The sequence below is a fragment of the Opisthorchis viverrini genome (genome assembly GCF_000715545.1).
Source record: "Opisthorchis viverrini unplaced genomic scaffold opera_v5_61, whole genome shotgun sequence".
NCBI classification, from domain to species: domain Eukaryota; kingdom Metazoa; phylum Platyhelminthes; class Trematoda; order Opisthorchiida; family Opisthorchiidae; genus Opisthorchis; species Opisthorchis viverrini.
The window spans coordinates 98,701-117,027 of NW_008751717.1; the positions used below are offsets into that span (position 1 = coordinate 98,701).

The window sequence follows — 18,327 nt, forward strand, 5'->3', positions numbered from 1 at the left end:
TCTTGATTTAAGTGTGCTTGTGCAGTATGCCTCGGAAAACGAATACGTGCGTTTGATACTCGCGCTGGACTCAGTAACTAGAAAGGGATCGTGAAGTTTTAGTTTCTCAGTGTGCCGTGCATATACAAAAAAGGCATATGGACTCTGCCAAGGTTAAACCAATGTCACTGATTACTAGAGTCTGTGAAAGGGGGCCAGTGTCCTTCGCGGGATCAGGTTTTTCCGAATCTTCTGGGTACCCATCAACCCAAATCAAGGCTAGTTTTTTTATCATTCATGGGTACCGTTTCTATCACCCGTTGAGCTTTTGCCTGACAGTGAGTAGTAGTATGGTGCTAAACTGGACAAAAGTAAAATTCTCTAACATCAAGCTGGGATTGATGCGCAATGTTAGGTGGTTATTCACGAGTGAACAAAGTAGATGCGTGGCTATCTTGTCAGCTAAATTTAACTCAACCTGATTTTAAAATCCACTCGGTATTACACAGATTCCCCGCCACTGTGTCTGAATGCAAACAGGAACAATAAGGCCGAAGCAAAAAACGAGGCCGAGTTACTGTTTCCATCAGTGAAATGGTTCGGAATGAGCCATGGCATACATCGATTTAACAATGTATATCCCTGGCTAACTATGGCGCATGTGGACCCAGCAGTGTATTTGTGAACCAGTACGGCTTGCGCTACATCTTCCTTGTAGTTCATCAGTATTTTGAGTTTTTTTTGGAATTGCAAAATTTCTCTTAAATTAGTTAAGGGAGTATTAGGAGTTGATTTTCTCACAAGTGGATTGTGGTCCATGAGGATATTGGTGATACGAATGGGCTGGCGGTTGAATGAAACCAACAGCATTAGCCTGTTCCTTAAGCCACTATGGAATATTGCGGATGGGCGAGTTCAAAATGTAAATTGCAGTCCTGCCATTGGGCTTTTCACAGCAGCTGGTGTGGCTTTTCAAAGGAAGCAGTCGACACTTCGGTAGTCTGACTTGAAAAAGCGATTTCCGGGATTACCGTTTACAGAGAAAAATGGTGATACTTTTGTGGCAAGTAATGTACATTTGGGCTGAATACCTTACCATAATGTTCACTGTAGCTAACTCAACTAATTTTTAGAGCAAGGTTGCATCTTTAATTTATTCGAGATCAAGACATATTTCTCGTGTGACTGGGATCGTTGAATTTGTATTCCACTTTATCGTTCGGTACATAAGCTCTATGCTCATTGTGCGTGGTCCCATAGGTACCATATTTGCTGAGAAGTAAATAGTATTTGACAGACTTGACGTGTCTTAACTGCCTCTTCGACCTGCTCGGTGCGTTACCGTGTAAAATTGAAAGGCGTAAAATTGAGAGATGTAAAATTGAAGACGCTTCCTACCACCGTCGTTCCCCTGCCTAATCTTTGTTTTTTTCGCTATTTTAGTAATTTAAACTGAATGTTACTGGGGAGCAAACGAGATCGTTGGTTAAGTTAATCATACTTTGGTGGAAATAGTTGTTTGACAATAAGGACAGTGGTCACATAGATCTCAGATAAGTTCACGATCAGAGCAGTTGACTGCATGAGTTATTGGATCACTCTATTGACTGCGCAACTTGAGGAGACCAAAAACCTCTTGAAATTCAGTAGCCTAAAAATTACAAACAGTCGCGTACGAATTAAAATGGCATTTAGTCACTTAAGATGTTTTAGAAAATCAGTCTGAGGTTGGAGATTGTGTCAAAATTTAGGTATTGCTTTAACCCATTCATCATCACTCGATAGTTTTCAATTGATCTATTCCCTGGTTTGCTTCGGCCAGTTGAAATTTAACATAAGAAATTTATACTTAGGTTAAGCAGTAGTGTGAGGGATCCAGCTGATATTCACAGCTAACGGATAGCCAGTTCATTACCTCCTTGAAATCCACATGCACACCATATCTACTTGCAACAAAAGAAAAATGGTTTGGTTTTTTTGCCGACATTTTCTCAGGGGATACTTGTTTAGAGGAGTAGATTTAGGATGCCCAGTTGATGCACAAAACAACCGCCCTTCTTTACTTCCAGTAACCATGTTACCAAATGGTGCATTTTCGTGATGCTACTCATATTGTCCTTATAACAGTTTCCTACTGGCCCTGGCTGCTGAAATGACAAAACTTACGGATAGTGAGATTTCCCAAGACTTCCTCAAACTCGCATGTTTGTAAAACCCTTTGATAATCAGCATAATTTGTTCTTGAAAGACGTAACACAATCACTCCAAATCACTTGCAAAGATAAAAATAAGGCTTAGTTATACGGTCGTTACTGATGTGATCGAGCCAATTAACAAGGTATATCAGCTTGAAACATTCTTTTCCGGCACTCCTTGTTCACCGAACAGGCGTTTGCCCTTGTCAGTCACGCTCATTCGTCGGATTCTCGGCGGCATATAGCGCATAGAATGCTCCTCTGGCAGCCAATAAGGCAGCTGGTGGGCCATGTTCGACAACGCGACCACCATCGATAACAACAACAGTGTCCGATTTTTCAACTGTATGCAGTCGATGTGCAACAACCAGGGACGTCTTGGGTCGATCTGTGGCGCTACTTAGTGATTCCTGTAGGATGCGCTCATTTTCAACGTCTAGAGCAGAAGTTGCCTCATCTAAAAGGAGAAGTGCGGGTTTTCGCACCAAGGCACGAGCGATTGCGATGCGCTGTCTCTGTCCTCCGGATAACTGTGTCCCTTTTTCTCCAGTCATGGTTTGGTAACCCTGTAATGAAGAAGACAAAAAAACAAATGGCTAGAGTTCTGGTGTATAGTTTCGCTCATTTGCGCTAATTAGCCAAATATCTGCTCAATTAAATTCACGTTGCTTACGAAGCGAGGAAACGATGACTACTGAAAAAAACATTTGAGCACTTCTGTTTGTTGCTACAAAAGTCACTGGACTGATTAAAATTTTGTTCATGTTCACACCACTCTCGTTTTGAACGGCCGTCTTCCTGTTCTAGCGCAGTTATTGCGATGAGTCAACACCAAAGGTGTGACTAAACAAAATACTTATCCCACAAAACCCCAGAACTGCAACCAAAAAGTTTCCCAGTGGGTTCAAACGGTGTCACGCTACCCGACTGGGAAGTCCTGACTGTCGGGTCAATCGATCGTCAAAATCAGGACATTTACTGGGTCGTCGTTCGATGAGTCGGGCACACCAATCACATCGCTCAAGTATTAGTACGATTGCTTGTTCAGACGTCCAACGTGCGTCCAACGTGCTTTGGTTGAGTAGTGGTCACACGCTCGCCTCGCAAGTCAAATATTCGGGCTTCAAATCCTGGCACGGCCATTGGGAATGCACTGTTGATGAGCTCTAATAAGAGCATAACTCGAGTCCAGTGCTTCCCTCTGGTGTGGACTCAATGGAATAAACACGCCAGAACAGAAAGACGACCGTTCTAACAATAGTGGTGTGACTATGAACAAACTAACTATCCCGCAAAACCCCCAAAATGATTAAACTTTGTTCGATGTGCGCATTCACTACTTTGTAGCAATGCACATTGGACGCTGGGTGACGCATGCACAAACCGATTCGGTTTGGATTTGAAACAATAACCAGCCGCGTATTCCAGTTTCCTACTTTACAGGAAGCCATCGTTAGGTTGTAATCCAACAGGTTTTTTCAGGTGTTGTTGGTTGCGGGAGTTTGTAGAAGATGCACCCACATGACTCTCGTTTGAACAACAAGTTGTGCCCCTGAATAAGGTGCCTTTCAGCATGCCAGTGATTCCGGCATCTTAAAGCTCCATTGTCGTACGGTTAAACTGCGCGTTCCGCTTTAGCCGTATCGTTGCAAGAAGTCACGTAAACCGGTAGAGTTTATGGCACAGTAAGCAGTTTTTATTGCTCAGCCCGGAAGCCTGGTTATCCATTATTCTAGTAACTGCACGACTCGGACAATCCAGACAGTTGTCCTGCTGTAACAGACTGCCCATTTGTGTCACACGAATGATAAATCAACTGCTTCAAAGTTACTGGTTTATCTGTTTGCTGTTATGGCTGACTGAAGTTTATTCGGTATGCATCGAACTACATTTTATTTGCATATAAGAAACTACTCAATAGGTTGTTGGTACATCACTGATAGCCCATGATCGGTTTTATTCTGTTGCATTTCGTTGTATCTCATCGCACCGTTCCTTAATGTATTGCGTTTTCCTTTATTTGATTTAGTTTATTTTCACTTGTTCCATACCTACACATGCAAAAGGTTCGTGATAAAACCTTGGCCTCCCGGTTTAATGACCCTGCAACAGGGCTACACGCGGCCCTCTGTAACCTTGTTGTACAGACTTGTCTGTTTAAGGACTAGTACAGTCTAACAGTATACCGTCCAGGGTGTATCTAATTGATGGCGTTGGTTAACCTGTGGGTCTCAACTGACAATTGTGGACCGTTAGTTGACGTGCGGATAACTTTACAATTGTTCCATTCTGGTAACCTCCAATCGTGTTACCTCGGGTGTTCAAGTGGATACATGTGTGACTCGGTGAAAAACGCATGGGACATCATCAGTTCCGCTCACTTGAAGCAATAAGCATATCCGGAACCTGACTAAATCCAGCTGAACCTTTGATGCGCACTCAGGTACTGCGCCTAACCAATGAGCCCTGAGAAGGGCGAGAAAAGTTACGGGCTATAGATGGGTTTTCAGTCATCTTATAAGTAGTAGGTTTTGTCAAGCGAAACAACTCCATATTTCGAATATTCTAACAACTGAAACATTCATTTGAAGAAGAACATTGTAAACGGTAGCGTGAGGGGAGTATTCGGGAATTTTTGATGAAAACCGCCGTGTAAGTGACGAGTGACACTTTTGACACACTTGTGAATATGTGATATGGATCCTGTGATTGAAGGATGAGTGGTCGTTTATCACTGCTGATCTGCCACACCTCCCGAACTGTCAAGTGTTCGAACTACTAGCCGGGAGGTAGCGGACGTCAGACTCCCTGGAATTTCGTAAGAGAGAAACACATGTACCGAGTGAGGTTGACCTACGGGGCTAATTTTTTGTTACTAAACCAGAGATTTAACTAGAATCAGTTGTTTCTCCCCGTCGAAACCATATTCATGTGTGGATCTGTGAAATCCGCAAAGAGTAAAAAACACTCCAAACATGTTCTGTGCCCGAATACAAATTTGGGGCCTTCTACTATGTATTCTGATGAAGTAATGGCTTCTCATATCACAGACCGAAGTGGTCAGCTGCTTTCTCCGTCCTCCCGTTGACAACTCGTAAAGTGTCGGTAAATTGTGTTGCTCTGTCGCGTTTGTTATCTCAGAGAGCCTAATCTTGATCACTTAGTTGCTTCTGATCCTTCACAAGTCGAGCGTAGGCACTTACGTTTTCACCAGTATGTCTTAAATTAACAGCCAACATCAATCAAGATGTCATCTTGATAGAGTGTCCCGTAGACTGGCACTCGTGGTATGTGAAAATTCACACGATGTAAAGTGCATTTTCCATAGAATTTGTTGAGCATTATTCACGGAACAATCCTTTTGGGAATGAATATTTTGGGATTCAGTAGGTAGGTATGGAGATGGCAACCGTTTGTTTACCCTGCTCGTCACGGGACTACTGCACCAATTACGAAAAATTTATTGCTTAATTTTTGGCATAAAGTTATAGATGATATAAGGGGGGTCACAAGTTTGATGTCCACTAGAGCTCTTCGAAACTGAGGTTAGCTTACTTTGGGTAGACTAATGATAAAATCGTGGATATTGGCTCTCTTGGCTGCGCTGATGATTTCCTCCATTGGAACAGTACGAGTGTTATCCCCGTAGGCAATGTTATCCTGTAACGTTATGTCAAATAATACAGGTTCTTGTGACACGATACCAATCTGACGACGAATCCACGCAGGAGCCAACTGGCGTGCGGGGTATCCATCAAAGAAAATACCACTGTCCGGACCGTGATCAGATGGATCGTAAAATCGTTGAATAAGTTGAAGGAGAGTGGACTTCCCGCACCCAGATTCGCCTGCCAGAGCAACGGTTTGGCCGGGTTCAATGGTGAAGTCGAAATTCTGCAAAGGCATGCAAAACGAGAAAGTTTGTGATGTGCAGTATGTCTAAAAACGCATATCTTCAACATAGATGATTAAAGCAGATGAACTGTTAGTGTTCTGCATAATTATTTTATCGGCGGGGAGGATACTGCCACCTACGTTAGATTATCATGGTCTAGCTCTGTGAAATTTCACATTGGTTCAGGTCACTGACAATCTGTTCGTTAGCAATGTGAAGTAAGTGACATTTCCCGTCAAATGTCTGCTCCCTTTTGTAGCTAATGTACAGATTCCATCAAACTGTTCGAACTCCGACAAAAAATATTCACTGACTCGCCGTAGAGTCCGTCCATTCTGCATTCCCGTGGCTGAAGTCAACTGCTTCACGTTTTCTCCGGACTTTTAAACTGAGTCACTCTCCTAATATGTCTTGTTCTCAAATATGAGGTGCCTCCAACAGTGACTCAGAAATCTCCTACTTTTCAGAAAATATATTCGGCTCTTGGTGGGCTGCGCACCTGATTGCTTGTGCCTGTCTTATTTTTATGTCTTCCAGGAAGAGTGGACTGGCGAGAAACACTGGAATTTTTAGATGTCTGACTTGCTTTCACACACAAAAAGTTTGATCAGGCATCTTTATAATAATGGTCGTTTTGTGAGGCTACTGTTCTTAGACTGGATAGAGGGGTACCACGGAACTCATTTGAAGATAATATTCTTGAAGTAATATAGATAATCTGTGGCTGAGTTATTTCCGCGATCTTTTAAGGTTCACAACCTGTAATGGTTGAAAGTCTTCCCAGTTATCCACAGAAGTTGTCACCTTATATCGCTGTTTGATATCTTTTTACACTAAGGACTTTGTTTCACTTCCTTCTTTGATAGGTGACAGGTATGCGATCGACAGATTTTTCCGTAGCTGTTATTCAGAGCGAGATTCAAGGTAACTTCAGCAATCCAGTTGTTCAGTAGGTCTACTGTTCTATTATTCTAAATGTACCTTGATGTCAAAATAATCCATTTAGTTCTTCATCTGAAAACCTTAACGATACTTCTTGTAGATCCATTCGGATCATTACAGCTGATGACCGGATCTTTCAAAATATCTATTAGGTACTTAGGTTTCACGATGAAGAATCTCCCTGTCCTCAGTATATTCGCTGCGTCCCGGATGACGTCTTTCACCTATTCTTTGCGTGTAACGTGACCTGGTTATCATAAGTGTCCTTTAAAATCAGTCATTATGACTGTTGTTTGATTACCACACTGGGAGAAGCAAGGCTGTCTCAATGTGTCAAAACATCGGGAACTATAGTTCATTAATTGGCCGCACATCAGGCTGCTGTTGATCTGGTCAACCCTCTTGGCGTCATCAGTGCTCGATTGGGCGCCCACTGAAAGTACAATCATAAAAATGAAATCAAGTAACCTGACTGTTGAACAGTTACAGCGGAAAATGGGGTGCATTATGGCAGTGGTGTATGTACAGGTTTGATTTGGCTTGGTTTAAGCTGCGAGAATGCGTTTGTCTGTTGATAGAATGAGTGGATTTTGGAATTTTATTTCAATCAGGATTTTTCCCTGTGGGTTAATTCGATCTATCCTAAGAACCATGAAGCGCTGCAGAGCCGAGCACAGTTTTGGAATTTCCAAGGGCCGAACGCGACCCCCTGACTGGTGGTCGAACACAGCCTTACGGCCACAAGCTGCAGTATTAGAAACAGCGCGAGTACCTCACTCTTGTCTCATTCCTTATTCTCCCTTCAATCCAATCCAGGTGCCAATGGACTCCAAGAGTCACGAATTCTTAGATGGAGAGTTTCCTCGTCGTGTGAATTACACTCCAAATGCTAACCGGCAGGTGGCGGTTTTTAATCAATTTGGGGAGAGAGATGCATGTCCGCACCTGTGTCAACTGCATCGGGGGAGACCAACTTAGGAGTATGAATATGTGAAAGTGGGTTTGTATGGGCAAATTTTATCAGGATTTAATCGTAGCACGAGATCTATTTACCCCACCTGGGTGCACAATGACCTATCAACCACTGCTTATATAGACATTTAGCTGAGAAATTGGGTAGGGTAATCTGTGCACTCGAAAACTTGAACAAAGTTTGTGCCACTGTCAAAGATGAAGAGGTAAATAAGATGGTGGTCGTTGGCTTGTTCGCTGAGCTGGGCAATTTGATTGCAAACGTTTCATCACCAATCGAGGTGACATCATCAGTGCGTTATTGTGGAGCGTAGTGTGTGCCGTGTCAAAGATGAAGAGGTAAATAAGACTCAAGGACGAGCGACCTGGCTCACACTCACAGCGGTGCATTCAGAGTTGGCCCAACTTGAATACATCCCTATGAACATACCACAGACATAATGCTTATTGCTGCCCACCAGGACTATTCAGCACTGAACCCCACTGACAAATTAAACACTAATCTCATTTGCAATTTTGTTGACACTGATTCTCTCGCTGACTAAGTTTTCAGCTTAATGTTCTGAGCGAAACCGTCTAATCTTCCGGATGGCACAACATTCGACGTACAACGGGGCTTTCTTGACAGGACTGAAAACTCTTCAATACCCCAACACCTGGTTCGTCCATGTTAAGGCTGACTGATAGGTGTGGTCTACCAAACGCATGATTCGCTTGAATGCGAAGTTGATTAACTAAACTCATGTGCAAATTACACTCATGGTAATGAAGGCCTCGACACTACGTATCTGATGAATCCCAGGAAGGACGAAACAAATAGAAAGTTGTCGAAGAGTTTAAGTAACCTCATGAGCGGTGTGGTCGGTTAAGTTTGCATGAATTTTTTCTCCAGATGGATACAGGTTGTTTTGTAGTCCTTTTGGTTGCATAAATCCTTTAAGAAGTGTATAGGTGAAGGCCGAAAGTTTGAAGGTATTACATCTCACCCCAAAAATCGTCTACTTTGGCTGAAACTCTGGGCTTAACAATGTTCGACCTATTTGGTAAGAGAAGCTTTACCCTTACTTGAGATTCCTAAACGGCGGTCTAGATAAATTTTTGTATGTATTAAGCCTGGAGGCTAAAATTTAAAAATAAACATAGTTGGATAACAACTAAGAACCTTCAGCAGCGTTTCGCACCTAGAAATCTATTAGCACGATGAGCAAGAATTTTAGGTCACTGAACACATAGTAGAGGGAATAGTCAGTACACTTTCTGAAGCGCTGGTATAGGTACCATGGAGTTACTCTTCACGACATATTTCATCTCAAGTTTGCGTAGGCTGGAGAAAAATTGCACAGAGATTTTCAGACATAAATGGGAATACCTGTAGCACAGGAACAGACTTCCTCGTCGGATAACGAAAGTATATCCGTTTGAACGAAAGTTTCCCTTGGAAAGAGACTTCAGGAGTGAGACCTTTGTTTGTTGGAATTTCTGAGTTGCGGTCAATGGTTTCAAGAATGAGCCTTGCGGATATGGAGGCTCTGATTGCCAGACCGCCAAACGAAGCCGTTCTCGCAAGAGATTGAGCTCCGAGATTCATGATACAGAAAACCCTGACAAGAACATTACAGAACACAGTGATGTGAGCGGATCAAGTAGGTAAAAATGCAGAAACTCAAGATTACTTAGTGACAAACCGACTTACTTTAAGCAGTTTAATAGTGCTGCATGGCAAACATTCGATAGTTACGCATTACCCATGGCTTGTGCTTACAGTAAAGCACCAGGAAAGATGGTGTATAAGGGCAAATGGGCAGTTTTCGGGTCACGCGTTGTTCAGGTCAAACTTTATAGACATGACACTTTCCGTCTCTGTGGTCCAGAGTTCATTGAAATTACACTCAGCAGATGACCCGCACAACGTGCAACATATTAGAGAAGGCCACGTGACTAAGCATATGCTCTTTTCTAGGGCAACCACGAGATAGAAATACATCCTTGTCATCTGTTCTAGAGCCCAGTATAGTCTCTGGCGAGTAGATCGGAGTCTCCTGTCGCATCAGGCTTACTGCCGATACAAATCTGTTTGGTTTCGTGAAGGAATCAGACCTTTAGATAAAGAATGACTAAAATGTGACCTCATGTTTTATAGAAAACATCCTAGGATCAGCAACAAATCACATTTCATGGGATTCCCTTTCAAGCAGCTTTTTCCCAGGCCATTTGGGCCCGGTTTTATGTTGATTTGCAGGAGTCGTTGCCTCGTTTTTTCCTTATATGTGCATGAGAAGAAACTTAGTTGATAATCTAATGGTTAGAAGTTCATTATTATATCGCATTTGATATGAGTGGCCATACAGTCATAAATATCCGCAGACTATAAAGGTTAGGCTCACCTAAACACGTCGATAGTCGCAACCATTCCGTTCGAAAGCATATACGAACCAAGCCCGAATATAGCTGCGTGAGCGAACATACTAATCGACTGCGTCACACCGTACACCATTGCAAAAAGCGCACATCCACGAGTTACTTCTCTGAAAGACAAGAAAAATGAAGTGGACTACAAAAGACTGGCTGATACCACAACGAATCTTTGATTAGGAGAACTTGGTGCATTGGTGTTTTGACTCCCACTACCAGAGGGCTTTCGTATGCTGGATAACGTCGACCACATTAGGTGATCCCAATGCCCTGATGAGTGGTTGTGTAAGGAGAGGAGATTCCAGGGACGCCTTCCTTCGGAACTATTCTGAAGATGGATAAAACTGCCCATGAAACTGTAACTGACTCATCTCATTGAAGCTTTTTGTTTATCCGCGAGACATAAGAACGAATAATGTTGAAACGAGTGAGTAAAACGAGGCTATATAATATGCAATAGGCTCACCTAAACACGTCGATAGTCGCAACCATTCCGTTCGAAAGCATATACGAACCAAGCCCGAATATAGCTGCGTGAGCGAACATACTAATCGACTGCGTCACACCGTACACCATTGCAAAAAGCGCACATCCACGAGTTACTTCTCTGAAAGACAAGAAAAATGAAGTGGACTACAAAAGACTGGCTGATACCACAACGAATCTTTGATTAGGAGAACTTGGTGCATATATATATATATATATATATATGAAAAAAGCCATGTGGAAAGACGGTGTTTTGTGCTCTGCTAGGATGTTTTTCATACACTGGAACACTAATTTCCTTCTTATGACTTAGTACCTACCTAGTGCACGTTGTAACGCCTCATCATAAATGAAACACCGTGGTTGCAAAGTGTTAGTGATTACCTGTTGAAAGATTCTGACTTACTGAAACACCTACAGCTTAACATGGGTTGTGGCTAACGCAACTAAGCTGCGAAAGCATCGTATTTCTAAGACAGAAATAAGTAGTATAAAAATTGATAATTCCGATCAGAAGTTGCAGTAATTATGTGCGAGTGTAGGGGAAAGGCGTAAAATACAACGTAAGATGAACAACTCTTACAGATGAGAATGATCCTCTTGGTGACAGAATTGTTAGAAATGTTTCCGGATTGAAAAGCTTGGGCCCACATTTTAATTACGATATTCTAAGGCTTTTATCCAATAGCCTACACAATTTTCTTTTTTCTGGAAGTGCGGAATTGTAATATGTATATGCTACATATATATATATATATATATGTATGTATAATATAAACCGATGTTGACGTGAATTATAAGCGCGTCGCTCACTTGCGTTTGGCGTCTTGTTTTTTCTTGAATAAATTTTCGAAGTAATCCGCCAAGTTGAATGTGAAAGTCGTTCGATAGTTTTCCAACGATTCCCTGGCAATGCTAATCTCTTGCGTTTCTAGGTCGTTCCGCGCACTTCCAGCCAAATTTCGAATCTTAAACAAACGAAGAAAAGTGTAATAAATTCTCCTGGTTGGCGCGTCAATACAGTCGTCATTGCGAAACGGGTGTTAAGATATGAGTAATAGATACGGTAAGTTAGTCCTTTATTACTCGTGTTGCAATGAAAGGTGTTCAGTCAGGTGAGACTAACTCCACTAGACCGTTTCAAGTATTATGGGATGACGAGTTTTTAAAAATCAGTGAAATAAAGAAACTTTGGAAGTTTGGTTAGTACTTGCTGGTTTATTCTGACAAATATTCTTGTCTGATTAGTTTGTGCTGCCTAAAGTGTTTGTGCTAAATGTCTACGGCTTCGGGTGACATATTCACATACGACTGGAGTGTGTCACTGGACTACTAAACAGATTCCTGGGAGGGGTTGCTTGCGGCGTTAATAAGATGTTTGGAAAAATCAGTTCCACACAGATAAGTTTGTCAATAATTTAAGGTTCAGTTGAACTTATTCAACTTAACTAAAACCCTGTAACCATAGAATGACGAAACAAACGATCTTTGTCGTCATCTGGCTTTAATGAGGTTATATATCCGCTACCGAAAAAAATTACAGCTGTTATTTTGGTGGACGTTAAATCAGACAAGCAAGGGCCTCCAGCACGTTATGCCTATCCTTCTCCTCTGAAATGATGTTTTTTACTTAGGAAATACGCGAAATTGCACACTCTTTTACAGACTTATTGCAGTACCGAGGCAAAACGAATCTGATGCACAGCGCACTGCATTAGGGCTTTGTGATAGAGTATCCCTATTTCTGGGCTGAACAATAACCTGAACACGACTCAGGCAAAAGGAACACCGAGAATAATGTCATTACAGTACAGTAATGTAATACCATAATAATAATAACAGTAATACTAAAGATCCTAACCCAACAAATACTACGTGGACTGGAAAATAATCTTTCAACGTTGTCTGGAGCCACATCAGTCTGTTTTTCGAGTTGACCGCACCACCTGAGTGAGTAGTGATCATGCCATAGGAAAAAACATTCAGAACTCCATTGTTTCATGCGTTCTTTTATTTAAACGAAACACTTTTAGGACTTGTGTTCAGGTGCTGAACCATCCTAAAGCGACGCCATTATACTAATAGGTGAGAATTAGTTTTCCCGGTGGGATAATTTTTCTTCGTAACATCTAGCATTTGGGAGCACAGGAGGGATGTTGCTTCATTGGGGACCCGATTCAAAGCGAGGTCGGCATTCAGTAGAAATAAGGAATGTGTTCTGCAGACATTTTGAAATTACACAAAATTTTGTAAACAGACAGGGGCTTTAAACGCAAGTTATTCTACAATTAGAGAATCGTACAGGACTCCGTTCTTTCGGCTTCAATTTAACAGAAACGCTGATATTCTGCTCTAGTCCAGGGGAGCAGGCAATCTGGTTAAAAGGGTCATTTTTGTCTCAAGATGTTACTGTTTGCCAATTGTCTTTCAAGCGTGATGTTCTACACAGGCTTTTATAACTGGCAATATTTATACAGACATCTGACCACCCTATTAGCTTTGTTAGGAAGCAGAAACTTGGTCTTTATAGTGAGAGATGGAGACGTGTTTTGCACATGAGAACCAAGTAAAGATAGTCGTTTCGAAATTTTTGGTATTCCTTTGGATACCATACGGTACTTCAGTTCAGTAGCTTTACTTTATGTAATGTGTGTTCTCAGTTGAAAGATCTGACGGTGGTTTAAATAAGTATTCGATAGACAAGCGAGGTCTGTCAAATTTCTGAGAGTGATGCTCCACCTAGCACAGAGTATTACTGGCTCCCATTTAAATATTTTTGGTCCATTTGTGTGACTATATATACCTTTCGCGTTCACCCCACAGGGAGCCCGGCGACCTGCAGACTACATAACGGCATCCTTGTCACATGACCATTAATGATTAATAATCGACATGACATCGTCTGGGCTTAATGTAGTGTAGTGTTTTATCTCGACAAACATTAGTGGCACCACGTCGCTTCAAACTATCCTGCAGAGAGATAAATCTAGCCCGAGCTAGGGGATTTCGAATCTTAGCAAATTTGTTGCTGAAATATTCTAAGAACTCAAAGCTACCTTACGGTTGTTGCCGCTTGCCCGAATTCCTCCCCCTCCTAGGAAAGATTATCATTTTTAATGTCTACTGTTCTAGGGGATTCTGATCTGCTGAGTTGTCACTAGTTTGAATACAATCGTTCCTTTCCGAGAGATACCACGTCATGCCGGTGTCTTGAGTATGCTTTACCACCTTATCAACCAAAGATCGATTTTGGCAAAATTAGCTGCTCTGCAGAATAAGGTGGTAGGCTTAGCCCTGTTAGATTCATATAAAACTCAAAAGTCTGAATACATAACCGACTTACGCGGAAAATCCCAGTCATTACAATGATAGGAAAAAATGCAAGAAACGTCAGAGTCAGCTGCCAATTGAAGATGAACGATGCGATCAACGTTGCGACAGCCAATACGATAGCTTCACTGAATGCACCTAACTGTAGACCAGAGACGCTCCTAACTTTTGCCACCTCGTCAGCGAGTTTAGTGGTGAGCATACCGACTTGATTTTCAGGACGGTCGAACCAAGCCATTTCCTGAGTAGAATCGGGGGAAACATACTCTGTATAATCCGGTATATGATATTTGAATAAATAGACGATTGCTGTAAAATGCTAGTATGGTGACGGGTCAGTAATATTTACTGAATTATTTGAAAGATTCCCGTTGAATAACTCTGTTCGTTATGTTCCGGTATATATAGGCAAAATAATAAAATCGACGTGGTTGGAAACATTCTAATTTATAGTAGAATTCATTGATGGAGAGTCACAAAAAACGAACTCAGGGTATGAGTCACATGGATATATCCTCTTACTGGCTGTACATTAGCTCTGGCCCATCTACTAATTGTTTTTGGATGAAACCTCCAAGCTGCTTAAAGGTTTCTGCAGGAGCCAGAATAACCATTCTGACAAAATTCGTTAGGTTTACCAATACTTCACATGTGCGTATAAAAGCTGCTAACGCTCTGTGTTTACCAAGTGAACTAAAACAAAACAAGAGATGGCACGCTGCTCTGCCTCCTAGAAGTTTTGCGGGAGTTTAGACACTTGATTTCCAAAGTAGTCTTGTATTTAAACTAGCTTCTAGCTCCAGAGGACAAGCTATTTAGATACGAACAAGCTGGTCTGTGGCGGTATTCTGTTTTTCATCTTTTATCTGACAGCCTGTAAAGGACACAGTTAGATAAGTTGCAAACCAAGTACTTACAAAGGATGTTTTGAATCCTATTGGTTATTCGCGCTCAAAGCGCTCGCTTGAGAGGTCTTCGTCCTGTTCCGGCACAATCATTCTGCTGAGTTCCTACCAAACTAGGGATGCACTTAACTCGAATTTCGTTCTTGATAGAGTTCATCAGAATGCATACCCTTGGCCGTACATTTGTAATGTGGGGCGAGTGTGATCATACTACTTCGCAAGCGCACACGAAGCTCCTGTGAATTTTTACGTTCGAACGGGAAAGTTGTCCAGGCTCCAGCAATGTGATTTCACTCTAACAGAGCAAAACTCGAGTTCATTGCTCTCCTGTTGTTAGGTGGAATCCCACACGGATCCCGCTTTACCGCTCGCACTCAAGTGCTGTTACGGCCGAGCAGTCCATCCCACGCAAGATTGGCCAAGAATTCGGGAGGCTAACCGGTCCGGCATCAAGCCAAGATCTGATTGGTCGAAAGCCTGTGCCCAACAGCCAATCATGACCCAGTATTGGTCGAATGCCGGTTGCCAATGGCGCATCCAGAACGCGTCAGTATTTCCAGAAAGTTATAGGCGCCTGCGCCATATAGGAGAACTGTTACTACACCTGTTTTGTCTGGACCGAACAAGAAAAATGTGCCAGGACAGAAGGAGGCCTTTTCAAACAAGAGTGGTGTAAGCGTGAGTTCTATAGATACTGCAATCGCCTGCGATTAATGGTAAATCACTAGCTAGGTCACCTTTGGAATACACGTATATTTAAACAAGTGTTTTGTTTAATAATGTATCAGTCACTTTGATTGCGTGGTTTGTATACAACTTCTGACAAAGCCTTATGGATACAAGTGCAGTTGAACCAATGTTATGGGAAACTCCAGCTTCTTTATAGACTACAGTGCAAACAGGCCTCCTCGGATCTATTTTACTTTTTTCAGGTTTATGTGACACGAAGCTGGAGAGGTATAAGCATCAGCAGATTCTCAGTTGTCTGTAGAAAACACCTCTTTGTGTGCGCTACACTTGTAAGCTTATTTTCTAATCGGGAATAAGACAGGTTTCATATCTTCTCCTGAAGTTGGGGAAAGAATTTCCTTAGTGGCGAATGTGAAAATCTTGATGACTTAAGAGCTCCGGCGGTAGGTTGTCGTAGTTACGGATACGATTAAAGAAACTTGAACTGCTTTCCCGAATGACTGCGACTAACCAAGTGGAACGATCTGTGTTAATCAGTACAATGTCTACTTTATTCTGTCAAAAAGCAGCCAAACAAACATAATTCTTCATGGTTAAAAGCTGCCGTTTGTCGGGATAGTAGGGGCAACATCAGAAGAATAGAAGTTTGAGTTGAAACAGAGAAAAATAAGCGGCAAGACACTTGACGTCATTTACCAGACCTTTGGAAAAATATGTTAAATATATTCACATCCATTCATAGAAACCATCAGGAAGTTTCAATTTGTTAGGCTGAGGTTTTGGAGGTACTAGTGAATATTACCTGGTGGAGTTTTTGGTCCGAGATAAGGGCGATAAAACTAAGTTCAAACTTGTGTTCGAATTAACTCACCTGGTTCATCATGGCCTCGAACGTTTTGACACGGACACGTTTGACAAGACTTTCTCCAGCAACGCCAAGAAAATAGCCCTAAGATGAGAACGAAATCATTTAGAGAGTATAATTAACCCAAAACCACTGCATTTTTATACTATTTGCAAAGAATATACACAAGTTCTGATTTACAGCCTTAAGCAAACCTGGACTGAGTACCTGCTGTTTCAAATGGGTAACCGAATTTGCACTACAAAACTTGGTCTATCCTCACACATTATTATTTAGACTGAATAATCAATAGTATGATGTAAACAGATGTGGACATCTCCGATGACTCTTCGTCCTAATTCACACTTCTGGGATCCTTCTTAATCCGTATCCTAGCTTGCTGACTACGGATGCATTATCTGAGAGCATACATAATTACATATCAGAAAGCTTTTGTGTAGAATATGTGGGAGTGTTAATGGTTGCTTCAGTGAACTTCATTATATGCGATCAGTATCGACACTGAAGGGGTGAGGAGAGAAATTCAACCCATGGTCTTGTTGGTGATTCGTCATTTAAATTTCATTCCAGTGAAATTTAGTTTGGTTTCAAAAAGCATTGCCAAAAAATCTTTGATATGGATGTCATTTTGACCGGGTTTTCAAAAAACGTGCACTGTTTAATCGGTTAGTGTAGCCTACTCTGGGGTCCTTATGGACAGTCGCGGAGTAGCCTTTGTGAATGCGTTGACACCCATCTGTGTTGCATTACCACGCCAAATTAAAATCACTATTATAGAGCACTTCTGCCTAGATAGATGCTTTTGGAAATACGATGACCATATCTTTTTCCTATCCTTTCATTGGTCTTGGCATTTAGACAGTTAGGATATTTGGGTGACCAAAGTGCACCTATGTGAAGCTCAGTTTCTTCAGTCAAGCCATACGAATTGTGAAAAGACTTGGAATATATCTGGATCGCACTGAATGGAACAGAATCAGAAAAAATTGAGCTGCATTCTGGGCCAGCTGGGGCCTCAAACTTGACGCCATTTTCCTTCAAATAGCCGTCCCAGCCCCCCAGATGAATGAGGTGCGGTTTTGCACTCCAAGCTTTGTATTTTTGACAGATCCGTTTTACCGATAAAAAATAAATAGACAAAAACTATTTAGGATTTACAAGAGAATAATGACTTGTCTACGGTTTTGCTTATACACTCTCTCACATTTAGATTTTTGTTTGATTTTAGGAACTCGCATTGGACTACAAGGTAAATACATGAAGTCAGATGATTGAAAACTCAAGTGGCATGTCACTTCTTCCATTGCGACACGCAACTTCTCCGAATGCTTGTTTTCCAAAGAATGAAACAAGTTTGGATCGATCGAAGTATCAAGTGCGTATACAACAACACACACAAATGTGCTGCTACCCATGAACAGAGGTTAGAGGCCAGGTTGATATTCCAACTCCAGGGACGGATACTGTATGTCATATTGAGACTGGACCGAGAGAGATCTGTTTTGCACTTGCGGACGCGGGTATTGGGATATATTTCAAGTCGGTGGACCACCCTTGGCTTGACGAGTAAGTTGGTTCAGGGGTCGCTTTCGGGCTTTCATACGGCTTTACCTGAGGCTACATATCCATTCGCGTGCTCTTGACGCCGTTTTTCAC

General features: G+C 41.9%; 1 protein-coding gene across 1 annotated transcript in view; it reads right to left on the reverse strand.

Moving 5' to 3' along the window:
• Positions 1–2,380: 2,380 nt before the first annotated feature.
• T265_13367 (hypothetical protein) overlaps positions 2,381–18,327 on the reverse strand; it is a gene marked incomplete at both ends in the record, with an annotated part of 68,793 nt that continues 52,846 nt past the window's right edge. Inside the window, 7 exons of the mRNA XM_009168601.1 lie at positions 2,381–2,740; positions 5,730–6,068; positions 9,353–9,584; positions 10,862–11,002; positions 11,695–11,849; positions 14,225–14,452; positions 16,678–16,755. Of these exons, the coding sequence (XP_009166865.1) occupies positions 2,381–2,740; positions 5,730–6,068; positions 9,353–9,584; positions 10,862–11,002; positions 11,695–11,849; positions 14,225–14,452; positions 16,678–16,755 (1,533 nt within the window). The remainder of the gene's footprint in view (positions 2,741–5,729; positions 6,069–9,352; positions 9,585–10,861; positions 11,003–11,694; positions 11,850–14,224; positions 14,453–16,677; positions 16,756–18,327) is intronic.